The 16,125-nt window shown below is 32.8% G+C and overlaps 1 protein-coding gene across 1 annotated transcript in view; it reads right to left on the bottom strand.

Moving 5' to 3' along the window:
- Positions 1-4,811: 4,811 nt before the first annotated feature.
- LOC129988283 (uncharacterized) overlaps positions 4,812-16,125 on the bottom strand; it is a 63,918-nt gene continuing 52,604 nt past the window's right edge. The window contains exons 2-3 of the mRNA XM_056096471.1: positions 11,866-12,152; positions 4,812-9,166 (exon numbers count right to left, since the gene is read on the bottom strand). Of these exons, the coding sequence (XP_055952446.1) occupies positions 8,717-9,166; positions 11,866-12,152 (737 nt within the window). The 3' untranslated portion in view covers positions 4,812-8,716. The remainder of the gene's footprint in view (positions 9,167-11,865; positions 12,153-16,125) is intronic.

The raw sequence follows: 16,125 nt of genomic DNA, 5'->3' as shown, positions 1-16,125 counted from the left end.
CACAGTTTCGCGCAGCATAGCCAACATCATGGCTTTTGTGCCAATAGAATCAAGAAAAATCAAATCAAATCCAAATCATTAAGATTTCAATCAACTTATATACTTGATCTGTGTATTCTCCGATCATTCCATAAATAGATTTGTTTCTCTGTCTAATTATAGTACATGATGTTTCAATTTATAACTAATAATGTTTTATAAGAATTGATAACCTCTTTCAATCTGAATAAAAGGGATTGTATTCCTTATCTTCAAATGATTTGAAAAAGGGAGAAAGGACTTTTCTGTTTCTTTACTAGTAATTCCACTCTAAAAAGATATTTTGAAGCTTCAGCCTCTCATATTCTGTATCATTTTTAGATAATCTCGTTTCTTGTAATAAGCTTATATATTTTTTTGTACTAATCTTGTTATTTTTGTAATGTAGTCCTTGTATTTATTCTCAGTTTCCTGGTAATCTGCATAATTTCTCTTTTCACTCATCGGATTCATAAAAGAATAAAATGATCATTTCCACATTTTGTATTCAAAATTGGGGAAAAGTATCGAAAACAAGAACATGAAATGAATACATGTTATCGTTTTCAATCTGTAATTTGTTTTTATTTCCAACTATCCGCCTATGGCAACCAGCCGGTTTGCCAGTATTAATGCTCACTAAAATGTTCAATTAATATTTTATGTAATTTTTTCTTATAATAGGTTTTTCAGCAAAATATTTTTAAGCTTAAATTTTGATAGTCATATGTACTATTATGTAGGCCTTAAGCCGTTCTAGTATGCGTCTCTCTCTAATTTTCTATAATGCCAGTAAAATTCAATTTTAAATTCGAAATAATGAAATTACAATTAATATAAAGACGTATTTTAGATAATCCAAGCATATCTTAAAAAAAAAAAAAGAGAGAGAGAACTGAAAGCATAATCGTTCGGCATTGAAGCCTTATGTGCACTTCAGAATAATTTTGATAATTTATATCTCAAAGAATAATTCAACAAAAATTTTACGGATTCAATGAAAAATTCACTTTTTTATTTTTATTTTTAAAAGGATATAAACGTTGTCTATAATTATACTTTTTTTTTTTCGGTTTATAAATATATTTTAAAAATTATTAAGTTTAAATTTTAAACAGTCCTTTGTCCCAAGGAATAAAATATTCTTGGCTCTTCAACTTTTAAATAAATAAACATTTCTATTTTCTACGTTCAAATCTCTCTTGAGAAACTGGGAAATGATTGGCTTCTTTGAGCCGGTCGATGAAATGATCTATAATCATTCTTTTTTTTTTTTTTTTTTTTTTTTTTTAAGAATAGTGATTGTTGAAATTTTCATAAATTGGTCTGCTTTAGTGATTGATTTAGTTGATTGGAGTACAACTCTTTTTATTTAAAATATTAGTATCTTAAGAATGTTTTGTTAAATATGACTCACAGGGCACAGGATATACAGTGGCTCCCCAAATTGAGTATACACTATACTCTTTCTTCTTTAATTTTATTCTTTTTGATCTTAACATTCCTATTTATGGCTAATATTTATAAGAACGATAAAATATACATTAACGAAAGTATTAGGCTGAAAATCAAAACGGAGGAATAAATAATATTTTTATTACAGTAATTTTTATGCCTAAGTTGCAAATTCCAAAGTCGCAAAATTGAGTATACATCTAGCAAAATCTGTCAACAAAAAGAGAAAAAGATAAATTAATAATTTTTTGCATATCCTTTTGCATTTAGAACATCTTGTAAACGGTGTGGCATTGAGTTGACAAGAGTTTGAGTTGTTTCGCCGGATATTTTCACCCATTCTTCTTGTAATACTCTTTTTAAGTGTTCCTTGCCCCTAATATCGTGTTTTTGAACTGATTTTCCTAACTGTGCCCACGAATTTTCAATCACATTGAGATCTAGAGATTGAGGAGGGGTGTGTAATTGCATTTTACAATTATACAACAACTATAACTTAACTATTTTAGATGTATGTTTCGGGTCATTATTTTGTTGAAACAGAAAACTTGACCCTAAACCGAAATTCTGGGCACTTTGTTTTAAATTGTTCTTCAACACATCCAAATATTTAATTTTGTCGATGATTCCATGAATGAAAACTTAATTTCCCACTCCTATTGCAGACATACAGCCCCATAGAAGAAGTGAACCACCTCCATGCTTGACAGAAGGATTGGTGTTTTTAGGAAGAAGTTCAGAATTGGGCTTTCTCCAAACGTAACATCGACCATCACTACCAAAAACATTGAACTTACTTTCGTCACTGAAAATTACTTGATTCCAGAAGTCAGGAGGCTTTGAAATATGACTTTTAGTAAATGAAATTCTTTTCTCTCGATTTACTGTGGAAATGACTGGTTTTGTTATGGCTAAGCGACCATTATAATTTGCTTTTCGAATTACTCTTTGAATTGTTTCTGCAGAAACACACTTTCCAATTGTTCTTGAAGTAGATGTAGCAATTTTTGTAGTACTCATCTTAGGATTGTTTGCTATCTCTCGAATAACTCTTATCTTGGTCGTGGCACTGAGGATTTCTTTTCTGCTTCTTCCAGGTTTATTAGCAATTTGTCCATACATTTTATACTTCTGGATAATTTTGTGAATGTATCCGTACTGCGTTGAATTTCCCTTGCAATTTCTCGTATAGATTTACCATCTTCAGACAATCGAATAACAAGTTTCCGAATTTCAACATTTGTTTCATTTCTGGAAACTCATTATGATAACCAAAACGTTTGTTTTCGCTTGTAAATCAATGATTGCTGTATTAGAGTAACATAACTATGTTACTTATTCATTTGGAAATAAATAATTTTAGTCAAGTCGCATATTTTATAAAGTGTATACTCAATTTTGTGACTTTGGAATTTTCAACTTTGACATAAAAATGACTGTAATAAAAATATTATTGATTCCTCCATTTTGCTTCTTAGCCTAATTCTTTTGTTAATGTATATTTTGTCATTCTTATAAATATTAACCATAAATAGAAATGCTAAGATCAAAAAGAATAAAATTAAAGAAGAAAGAGTATAGTGTATACTCAATTTTGGGAGCCACTGTATGTAAAAATTTATAATTCGTAATTCATCAGCATTTATTGACTCAAAATATAATTATTTATTTCATTTAGACCATTTGTTAATAGATGTATGTCTGTTACTAAAGGTTTACAAATTAGCTGTTTGACTCCAATTAGAATAGATATCTTGTGCATATTAAACCATATTTGCCTTAAATAAACCTGTTTAATTGAATTAGTAATATAGGTATTGTGAAATATCATAGAAAACGCTTCCTTGCATTTAGTTTTCCAAAATTTAGTTTCATACAGACACGCGCTGAAAATTACATTTTCATATATTTAATTTGGAAAGATAAGTTAACTTATTTTTTAATTTGAGCTTTTGTCAATATGATGGCAACGGCTAGATAAAAGTTGATTTTTTTCTTCTCATTAACGTGCAAGTGCAGCTTAAATTTTATTTTTATTTTGCACGAAATAAATTGTTGAGAAATATGATTAAATTATTTATTAAAATTGAAATTTAATTTGTTCGTTAAAACATTAGTATCATTCAAAATTTATCTAAATTTTTGAACTTTAATATGATGTAAAATAACTTCAATATGATTTTATGCTGTAAAATTGATCCCAGCCTCCAAAGCATACATTTCTCAAATTTGGTAGCTGTAAGTAGAACGGTCTGGCCTGTAGAGCGCCAACACACACACACACACACACTGAGCTTTATTATAAGTATAGATGACTGTCCAACAATATCTCCCCAATCGTCTAACTGTTCTATGTCCTTCACTTTACTGGTCGTTTTGCTTATTTGTTGATGCACAAATTCTTATTAAGGTTACGTGAATAACTTTGACTTGTAGATTATGATCTCGAAGAGTCCTTTATCATGCTAGAATTTTTTCAAAAATTTCCAGAATGCTTTCTAAATATTTTCAAAATGGAAATAATTTATGCTATCTCCCGTAAAGCAAGATTTGAATATTATATAACCAACCAGTGAAATGCTACCCTCCGTAGAGCAAGAGTAGAGTATTAACCAACCAGTGAAAACGGTTTTCATGCAATTCAGGTACATACAGCGCATGCACATAGCCTATAATTGTAAGCATTCAAAATTTCCCTTGACAAGAAAGATGAAATCATGGGTACTAGTACTCCCTCTTGTTAACTATTTTGTAACTTTAACTATTTGTTTACTGGTGTTACTTTAACTATTTGTTACTAAGGTGCGATTCGCAGTTTTTTTTTTTTTTAAATTTTAATACATATCAAAATTTCACATTCCTGTTTTTCAGTGAGTATATCTTTTTCCTCATATCACTTCATTTGAAATTTTACTCTGATGAAGAATTTCCTTTAAGTTCAACAATTCTCAAGTTCCGAAGAAGTGCATCAACGAAAGCACTAGAGAAAGAGACAAAAGAAAGTTTATAATTCGTATTTACATTTTTGTATGAACTATGGCAACAATGTTCGGTTGTATAAGTAGTTACCTTCAAAGAAACATGAAATAGACAGATTCTATATGTGTTCCTTCTTCTGTAATAAAATGAATTCTAGAACTTTTTGGGCGTAATAGTATAATTCGAAATTCATAAGATTACCCAGCTTACATCTATGTGGAATTTGAATTAATGTTATTTATGGTACAAATCATGAGATTCATTAAATTCCTCGAATCTGAAATGAGGGAAAAAAAAATGGTGAGATAAAAAAAAAGAAAAAGAAAAGAAAGACAGAGTTTTGAATCAGGACAGAAAAATTCAACACCTAAAACTGTTACTTTAATTATTATTAAAATTTCTTACAGAATTCTAACACAAAAGAATTTCAAGACATACAAATTAACACTAGACATGCTTTATAACTTTGAAGAAATTTTTGCTCATAGAAAAGTTATTAAGTTCATCCTCTTGGCAGTGAAATCATATTGATTCATATCAAAGAATCACTCTGCATTCGTATTGAAGGACCCATCTGTACTCATATCAAAGGATCGTTCCGTACTTATATCAAAAGTTCACTCTGTATTCATATCATCGTTTTATGCAATTCTGTTAAGTATTGAGAGCAGCGGGAGTGGTCTTCCGAAAACTTTCTCGCATATTCTCTAATAAATTTGTCATGCCAGAGAACGCCTTGGATGGTGTTCAATAATTATGAAATATTAAGTTTTGGCATTTTTACGGAATCTATCGTATCATCCTTGGCGAGATTTTTGGCGATTCATCCCTGACATACCGTTAACAGTGTTCGAAATCGAATTTGTGCTTAGGCACATTTTTCTCAATCGATTGGAGCAGAGATTTGACACAAAACTGTACTTGTAATCACAAAATCCCATACTTTATTTGATATATTTAAATCCTTGCGTTTTTGGATTATCGCGTTTACATGTTTCTGAAAGAACAGACCGACAGGCAATCAATCCGCAATTGGATTTGGATCAAAATTTGACAAATTTCTACACTATACATGTTAAATCTGTGTTCCGAATTTTATAGATTTGGCTCTCTTAGTTTTATAATGATTGTCTTACCTTATATTCGAACAGCCGTACTTGCTCTGAACAGATTTTACACAAAATTTGATAGAGGTTTACAAATTTGATGTAAAGACCGTATACCAAATTTCAACTGTCTAGCTCAAAGCGTTTTTGAGTTATCTTTGTCACAGGCAGTTGTCTTTCTTACGGACATTTTCCAAAAATGTGTTTTTCGAACTCGGAGAGGTCAGTAAAGTAGAGATCTCGAGTTCGAATTTCTTGACGATTACAATACTTTCTCTATACTACGTATAAGAGAAAGAAAAGGGAATGATTTATTTTCCCTTTAGTACGACAGCAGGGAAATTATATGTCAAATGCATTAGTCTCAGATGCGAAACGTTCAAAGTTTCGTCTAATATTATATTTGACGTTTTTACCCATATTTTATGATTTCTACAACAGCAAAAACGCTCGATTCTCTTCAAACCTTTCTCGCATATTTGCATAAAAGTGTTATACTCGAGAACATCTTGCATGGCATTGGCGTAGAATAGTTTGGAAATATTAACCTTTGGCGTGAATTTAGCATTTTAAATTAACCTATCGTGTCATTCATGGAGAGTTATTTAGCATTGGCATAGAATAGTTTGGAAATATTAACCTTTGGCGTGAATTTAGCGTTTTAAATTAATATATCGTGTCATTCATGGCGAGTTATTTGACAATGGCGTAGAATAGTTTAAAAATATTAATCTTTGGCGTGAATTTAGCATTTTCAATTAACCTATCGTGTCATTCATGGAGAGTTATTTAGCATTGGCGTAGAACAGTTTGGAAATATTAACCTTTGGCGTGAATTTAGCATGTTAAATTAACCTATCGTGCCATTCATGGCGAGTTATTTGGCATTTGCGTAGAATAGTATGGAAATATTAACCTTTGGCGTGAATTTAGCATTTTAAATTAACCTATCCTGTCATTCATGGCGAGTTATTTGGCATTGGCGTTAGAACAGTTTGGAAATATTAACCTTTGGCGTGAATTTAGCATTTTCAATTAACCTATCGTGTCATTCATGGCGAGTTATTTGGCGGTTAAGCCTTAGGATGCGTTAATAACATCCGAAAATCGAATCTGTATTTTAGATGCGTTTTTTACCAATCGATTGAAATAAAAAATTGTTAAAAAGCTGCAATTGTAATCATAAAATCCCAAATCATATTTTATATATTTAATTTTTTGAGTTATCGCGTTTATATGTTTCTGAAGGTACAGATCGACAGACGGTCAACCCCTCACTGGATTTGACTCAAAATTTGATAGGTGTCAACACTATAGATATTAAATGAGTGTGCCTAATTTTATCTATCTAGCTCTCTTCGTTTTGTAGTTATGTTAACTTATATTGTTGTATTTGTGTTAATATTCAAAATATGGGTGCGTGTGCTGAAGGGTCAAGTTTCCATGTGGGACTGGGGAGGGGAGATATAATTGCTCCGTCGCATACCCTAGAAGACACGTCGAAGCAGTAGCCTATGATGTCAAATATGGTGACGTAACGGAGAAAAATATGATGCCCCCAACGCCATTTACCCTTGCTACACCACTTCTTTCTACATGTGAAGACTGAATTTAATTCAGCAATCTCAAAATTGCATATAAGATGTCAAAGTGCTTAGTACTTGGGCTTTTTGTCAAACAATGGAATAATAAAAGATATCTACCTTAAGATAAATTGTAACTTGCAAGGATTTTTCTGCATAAGGCTTTGGGAATATTTACTCTCTTGTATTTTATGTAGTTGAGAACCCGACCTTCTGTCTCAATATAAATAAGTAAATAGAAAATTAAATGGTTTAGTGTTTTTGTTTCCTGTCAGCCAACGGTACAATATGAAGTTGTGCCTAAAGGGAGTAAGTCGCATGGCAATCGATGAGTTTTCTTCATAATGCTTTCTAATATTTGATCTTATTTTGCTCAGAGGTGATAACCCGACCTTCTGTCTTGATGTAAGTATGTTAATGGAAAATCGAATTGCTTAATGTTTTAGTTTTCTGTCATTTGGGGGTATAAAAAGAAGAACGAGCCAAAATGGGATGTATCAACTGGCAATGGATGGGCTTGCTGCACATAGCTCTATTAAAATTTGTTCCTTCTTTGACCCGGGGCAAGATTCCATCCTTATTTGGCAAGTGGTTAAAAGCTATTGCGCGGAAGAGATTATCTGTCGAAGTTTCTTGTTTAGGCTATCTAATTAAAAGCATGTCCAGTAAATATTATCTACGTCCTGAATAACAAAGCATATAAACAATATTTAACACTCTTTTGACTTCGAACAGCTTTCTCACTTAACAATAATTGCATATGAAATAAAAAACAGATATAGACTCAGCCTTCTTATTTAACTATAAATGCATATGAAATGAAAACAGATACAGAGCCAGTCTTCGTATTTAACAATAAATGCATATGAAATAAAAGCAGACATAGACTCAGCCTTCGTATTTAACAATAAATGCATATGAAATAAAAATAGACATAGAGTCAGCTTTCGTATTCAATAATAAATGCATATGAAATGAAAACAGATAGAGTTAGCTTTCGTATTTAACAATAATTCCATATGAAATAAAAGCAGACATAGAGTCAGCCTTCGTATTTAACAATAAATGCATATGAAATAAAAAAACATATATAGAGTCAGCTTTCGTATTCAATAATAAATGCATTTGAAATGAAAACAGATATAGACTCAGCCTTCTTATTTAACTATAAATGCATATGAAATGAAAACAGATACAGAGCCAGTCTTCGTATTTAACAATAAATGCATATGAAATAAAAGCAGACATAGACTCAGCCTTCGTATTTAACAATAAATGCATATGAAATAAAAATAGACATAGAGTCAGCTTTCGTATTCAATAATAAATGCATATGAAATGAAAACAGATAGAGTTAGCTTTCGTATTTAACAATAATTCCATATGAAATAAAAGCAGACATAGAGTCAGTTTTCGTATTTAACAATAATTGCATATGAAATAAAAAACATATATAGAGTCAGCTTTCGTATTTAACAGTAAATGCACATGAAATAAAAACAGATATAGAGTCAGTTTGGTAATAATTATGCACACCAAACTAAAACCAATTACGTCATACATATATATTCGATTTCAAAACGGGCAAAAATTGAGAGCGTGTTGGCCAAAAACTTTCTCAAAGTTGGCGTGAACCTGCTCTTTCGTGTAGCAACGAGGCACTTCCTCGCCAATGTCCAGATTCAACTTCGTCACTAGCTTCATGGCTTCGGAATTGCAGTTTATGACGCCAATTGTGATTTTGCCGTTGGAATCTCCAGGGAATTCGGTGAAGAGATGACGCAAAAGTTCTTCAGCGATGTCGATTCGATCGGCGTACAGTGGCCCGACCAGCAGCGAATCCTGGACATTATTTTTGATGCAGCCGTAACCGCAGACTCTCCTGGTTCCATTGCGCACGGCAGCTAAAGCATAGCTATCTTCCTCTGCTGTGCTCAAAGTAACGATTTTGGATCTGTCGTAGCCTTGTATGGTTGCGTCGTAGTTGATAACAGCAGGAAGTACTGAAGCTCGAATCTGAACTATCTGAAAAAAGAAAAGTCAATAATCGTAAATGCAAATACAAAATATGCTACCGGGTATTTCAAAAATGACCGGTATATTTCAAAAATCAATAAAAACTAAATGGGCAGCGATAGAAATATACCGTTTGTTGCAATATGCTTGGGACAACAGTAAATTTTCAAGCAGAAAAACCTTGCGAAATTAGTTACAATTTACAACAACAGATGGTGCTGCAGGCGATTTGAAAGATATAGAAGAAAACGCAGTCTGAGTTCGCCATTCTGTAAGTCATCTTTCTGCTTTAAGCGTGTGCTGTTCACAGATTGCAAGTTTGTTGTGAAAAAATGGTTTATTCCTTAGAACAAAGGATTTTTCTGGTGTTGGAATTCCACCGCGTAGAACACAGTGTTATTGCAACAAGACGAAGTTTTCAACGAAAGTTTAATGTAACTAAAGAGCCGAAAAGTTATACAATAATGGATCTGTTTGAAAAATTTTGAAATCGCGAGACATGAACCCCTGCGACTTCTTTCTGTGGGGACACTTGAAAGATCTGGTGAACCGCCACAATTCAGAAACAATTTAACAACTGAAGCAATACGTCTGTTCTGCATGTGAAACCACCCTCCTGAGACGTTTACACGGGTTTCTGCTCATTTCATTCTGAGATTACGCCATGTTATTGCTGCGCATAGTGGATATCTGGAAAATATCGTAGTTTAGATTTTTTCAGACTGCAGCGCCATCTGTTGTTGAAAATTGTAACTAATTTAGTAAGTTTGTCTGCCTGAAAATTTACTGTTCTCCCAAGCATATTGTAACAAACGGTGCATTTTTATTGCTGCCCGTTTAGTTTTTATTGATTTTTGAAATATGCCGGTCATTTTTGAAACGCCCGGTATAGTTAGTATCGATAATTCTCATATGGTTGGATTGGGCCGCATCTAACTCCAACACCTCATATTCACTAAAAGCAGGGGGCGTGTCTCCCAATCTTTTTCGCGTTCTCTCTAATAAACTTGTCCTGCCAGAGAATGCCTTACATGGAATTGGCGTACAAAAGTTACAAAATATTAATTTTTGGAGTGAATTTAACATTTGCACTGAATCTATCGTGTCATTCGTGGCGAGTTATTTGGCTATTAATTCCTGGCAAGCGTCAATAATATCCAAAAATCGGATTTATATTTTAAACACATTTTTCTCAACTGACTTGAATATAAAATTGAACACAAAACTGCACTTGTAGTCTTAAAATCACATACCAAATTATATTTAAGGCCATTTTGTTTTTGAATTATTGCTTTTTTATATTTCTGAAAGTACAGACCGACAGACAGTTAACCCCATTGTTGGATTTGGCTCAAAATTTGATAGGCGTTTCAGTACCGATTTTATATATCTAGCTCTCAACGTTTTGTAATTATCATGTTAACTTGTATTCAAACAGCCGGACAGACGGATTTCCTCTGAACAGATTTTATTCAAAATTTGACAGATATCTGCAAATTTGGTGTGAAGACCGTATATCAAATTCCAACTATCTAGCTCAAAACATTTTTGATTTATCTCTGTCACACACAGACATTTACCAAAAATTTTTGAACTGGGGAGAGGTCCAAAACGTATAGATTCGTCAAAAATCCCGATTTTGAATTTTTTGTCGATTACTGTAGTTTATACTACGTATACGAAAAAGAAAAGAGGTGTTGCAAAAATACCATACGATAAATAATGAATTCCTTTAATAATAATAATAAAAAACAATAGCTAATCAGCGGGAGTGATAGTTTTCTCCTACACTCTCTAATCAAAGTGTTGTGCCAGAGGACGCCTTGCATGTCGTTGGCGCACAATAATTACGAAATATTAAACCTTGGCGGGATTTTATCATTTTTGCTGAATCTAGCGCATGATCGTTGGCGAGTCCATAGTCGATTAATCCCTGACATGGGTAAATAGTATTAATCCTGATCGAATTTGTGTTTCAGACGCATTTTTCTTCAGCAATTGAAATAAAAATTCGACAAAAAAAAAACTACTCTTGTAGTCACAAATTCCCATACCAAATTTGATATATTTAAGTCATATCGTTTTTGCATTATCGCGTTTTATGTTTCTGAAAGGACCGACCGACAGACGGCCAATCTCTTGTTGAATCTGGCTCAAAATTTGATAGGCGCCTACATTACAGATGTTAAATCTGTGTACCAAATTTTAAGTACTGAAATCTCTTAATTTCTATTAAATTCGTGTTAATTTATATAATTTATCTCTTAAATATATTAAATTCGTGTTAATTTATATTCGAACAGCAGGACGGATAGACTTTTTCTGAATAGATTTTATTCAAAATTTGATAGAAACTTGCAAATTAGATGTAAAGACCATATACTAAATTTCATGTTTCTAGCTGAAAGTGTTTTTGAGTTATCTTTGTCACAGATAAACATCTCCCAAAAATGTTTTCCGAATTTAGGGAGGTCTAGAAAGTGCAGATCTGCCAAAATCTCGCGTTCCAGTTATTTGACGATTAAAAACTCTCTCTATATTTCGTATTCGAGAAAAGTAAAAATGGTAGTGTTTTAAGAAATAGCTGAAACTTGGACTTCTTTATGTGATATTAAATTTATTGAAAAAAAATATTAATGTTTTATAACTTTATAAGCAACAAATGAAATTTTATGAGTTCATTCTGATAATACTGAACATCAACGTACCTGAATGCCTTCCGGTTCGGTATTTCGAATTCCAAAATCCGGAACTCCCTCGCATATTAGAGTACACCAAGGTGCTACGTTGCTGAAACCAGCAAGGTCCCTGTACGTCCTGAGGTGTTCAGGTACTGAATTCAGACCAGCGTTCCTTTCTCCTATATGTTCCATGGCTTTTTTCCATATTCGGACTCCAAGACCCTTTCCCCTGTGGGATTTCTTGACCGCATAGAGACCGACGAAGGCTAGTTTGGAATGGAGGATCACTGCAGCACAGGTTCCAAGAACTTCCCCTGAAATAAAAAAGATACTATTAAGAAGTCTGTAGTCTAGTTTAGGGTAAAGTATGAGACAAATAAAGCGGACCCTAGTGGCCTTCCTGGTGGTAAGTCTTGGTTTTGGGGCCGAAAGTTTCCAATTAGCCACCAATGAACCATTCCTGTTTGGAATGTCTTTATGGATGCATACGGTGTAAGTATATCTGGTACATTTTTGAAGCCAAATGCCCATCCGATTTGGCGACGACAGTGTCACTTCAGGTGTCGTTCTCGTCATCTGATCATGGTTCAAACCTACGATTCTCTCCAATAATCCTTGTATTATTTCGAAATGGGATATGAATGCTATTAAACTAAAACAAATCAAGCCAAACTAAACAAACATACAACAACAACAACAACAAAAAAAAATCAAAAAACAACAACACAAAAACACACACAAAAAAAAAACAAATAAAGCGCAAAGAGTGAAGGTTCTGAAAGGTAATCAGATTTTGCCGAGTTTTCAACAAAAAATATTTATAAAAAACCCAGCGAACACATTCTCTCGTCGATTTTCTCATATATTCCTACAATATTTACCGCTTAGTGCAAACTCAAGCGAAATCCGCTAAATTCTATGGCATAATCACCAAAGACCCATAATTCGCCAAATTTTAACCATATCATTTATAGTGATGCTTATTAAGTTTATAATAGAATAATGCCAATATTATTGTTTGTCGAAGATTTGGGCTCCTTTAAAGGGAGACTGCTGTTTTGTCATATCGTGAAGGAATTCGATTCTGCATTTTGCATCTCTTTTCTTCAACCGATTGGGTTCGCAATTTGACATAGACTTAAAAGTTTAATATCGGGGCCATTTACCAAATTTCATATAATTTCATTCTAACTTTTTTGAGTTAACTGCTAACATATATATATAAAGGGTGTCCCAAAATAAAAGTAAGATTTGAATTTGCCACTATCCGTGCAGTAAAATGTTGGCAACCCAGTTGAAAAAAAAATCCCATTTGACAGCTGATAGTTTAGGACAAGTAAAAATCAAAGTAAGTTAAGTATCTTAAGTTAGTATGCCTTAGAATATTTTATAAAACATAACAAAGAATTGCATAAGAATTTAGAATTCTCAGCTTTTTCAAATCAACTCAAACTCAAACGACATAAAATTTAATTATTTATGTCATTTATAGCCTTTTCCGAATTGATTTAGAATTAGCTATACCCAAATAGACACCTGCATAAATTTTCATATAGATAGATGGCAACATCACCCGACGGCTGATAAGTTTTTTTGTGAAAAAATATCTAACGTTCGCTTGCTGGTAGCGATTTGATTACAACTAAATGATTAAAATGGTCTCGAAGTCGTCTTTTAAACGGTGCGATATCATGAAGCTCGGCGATAAAAAAAAACACCGTGAGAAAGGGAAGGGGGGGGGCAGATAAGAGCGAAAAAAGAAAAGCAACAGACGATTATTTCGAGCTGCTCTTTCAGCAACAGGTAAGAACCGATTAGCTTTTACTTTCAAAACGGATGCACGTATCTTGTTTTGAATTCGATCAATTCTTATTAATAGCATTCCTCGGTCTGATACGTATAAAGCTATTTTGCCAGCAGTGACTTATTCCTACAGTCTTTTTTTCTCGAAGCGACATGGATAGAGGAAAATGCTTTAGCTTCATTTGGAAACTGAAAAACATTGCATATCTTCAACAAGAGAGCACTGTAAGTCCTACTTTTATTGTCGATACAACGGAAGGCTCGAAATGGAGTTTGATCATGCGTACAGGATACACAGGATGCGCTATGTTTAAGATACACAGAAGCATGATTTATTTTTACTTGAGTAGACAGTCGTACATTCATGGGCAAGAGAATATAGAAATAGACTATGACATAGCATTTCTAGCAGAAGATGGCTCGATTCTTGAGTCATCGGACATTGAAAGACAACGCTTCATTAAAGACAAATCTAAGAAAGAATCACCATTTCTGTCTAGTAAAATTGTACACTATAAAAATCGGTCAACATTTCAACCTGAAGAAACATTGACGGTTCGCTGTAGAATATGGAATGCTCAGGTGGATGGACAGTGCATCGCCAGTACTTGTTTTGCGTTCGAGCATAGACACTTCTTATGGAAAATGGAAAATTTCAGTGGATGTAAAAATACAGATAATAGAACTTATGTGATAAGTTCGATATCGAATAACATGCCAATAATGCATTTAATTCCGTCCATTCATTTGAGGAATGTGAGGATAACTATCTCTTTTCCTTCTGAAACACAAATTCCAATATTTTTAACATTTAAAGCTTCACTTTTAGATGTTAAAGGAAATGCTGTAGATTGCGGTCAATACAGAATTTTTCATGAAAAATTCAGAGAAAATCGCACAGTAACTTTATCTCTCACAAAATATTTTTTAATGTCTGATTTTCAGAAATACATACCAAATGACGTTTTGACGCTACTTTGTGATTGTACATATGCTTCTGATATTGTATCGCAAGGAGTCGAAAGTATCAGCTGCGGAATCGGGGTTGAAATATCTAATTCGGTCCCAGTTAAAGACGATTTATTACCTCAAAAAGGTGTTATCCCTGATGTCAAAAAGATAACTGCAAATCCTCCAATGTCTCCAGAAGTGTCCGATACAAAAATTCCAAGTTTAAAAGATGATATCAATAGCATGTTAAGAGAAAATATCCAATGTGATGTAAAACTTTGTGTTGAAACTGAAACTTTCTCCGCCCATTGGTTTATTTTATGCGCCAGGTCTCCGGTCTTCAGAGCCATGCACAAAAGTGATATGAAGGAAAGGGCGAGGGATCGAATCGACATCGAGGATTTAAAACCGGACACTGTACGCCGTATGCTCTTGTACATGTACACCGACTCCGTGGAAGACCTCCAGTGGGAGACTGCTTGCGCTCTGTACACTGCGTCAGACAAGTACCAAATTCTAGCACTAAAGGCTGAGTGTACCACTTTCTTGAAGACAAATCTCAGTCTGACCAATGCATGCGACGTCTTGGTTTTAGCTGACTTGTATCAGGACAAAGACTTGAAATCAGTTGTTCAAAAGTTCATCCTAAAACATGATGCACACATTATCAATTCTGATGAATGGAAAGTGATGATGGAAAAGAATCCTCGCTTAGCTGCAGAGACGATGTTTCTGAAGTTCAAAAAGTAGGTGTGAAATAGTTACCCCTTTCCTAAAAACATAAGGGAATAGCCTGATTGTGAACCTATGTCCAAACCTAATTGTGGAAATGTATAAAATATGATTGCCATTGAATAATTGAACTGAGATGTCATTTATAAAATTGAGTTCTCGATATTAATTTTAAACGTTTTGCCAGAAATGAATTTCAAATATTTTTTAGGTATTTTTAAAAATTAATTTTTTTTTCTGTATTCATGAATTTTTCTTGTTTTATTTTCTTTAAATATTTTTTGTTTCCCATATTTTTTTTTTTGCCAAGTCTTTGTATTTTGCTCGAAATGATTTCCAGTATTACTATAAAATAATAACAATATTCATATAAATATCTGGAATATTCTTAGTGAAAATGAGGATTGTTTTTTATTATTATGAATCAGCGCGAATAAGTTTTTAGGAATTATTTCTATAATACTATTTGTGTTTGTCAATTACGTTAACTTGATAATGTCTATAAGTTGGCATATTATTTGTAAATTGTCTTAAATTTTTTTTTTCAAAATACTAATTAAAATTTTAAATAAAAATTAATCAAAGTTTTTCTTTATCCACTTCGGTTCATATTATTGCAAGACAATCAGTTTTATATCTCTTTAAAATTAAAAAAAAATAAGCTTTACGGTCGTATTAATTTTATTTGCATGTAGTTTTATTTGCATTTCTGATTTTAATATTTTTTTAAAAATATTTTTAAGTATATTTTACTACAATACTTTTTATTTTGTTGTTGTTGTTTATAATGGCACTTGCCAT

This window comes from Argiope bruennichi, chromosome 10 (assembly GCF_947563725.1).
Source record: "Argiope bruennichi chromosome 10, qqArgBrue1.1, whole genome shotgun sequence".
NCBI lineage: Eukaryota > Metazoa > Arthropoda > Arachnida > Araneae > Araneidae > Argiope > Argiope bruennichi.
The sequence above is the reverse complement of the archived record's forward strand: the minus strand, read 5'-3'. Positions and strand labels throughout refer to the sequence as shown.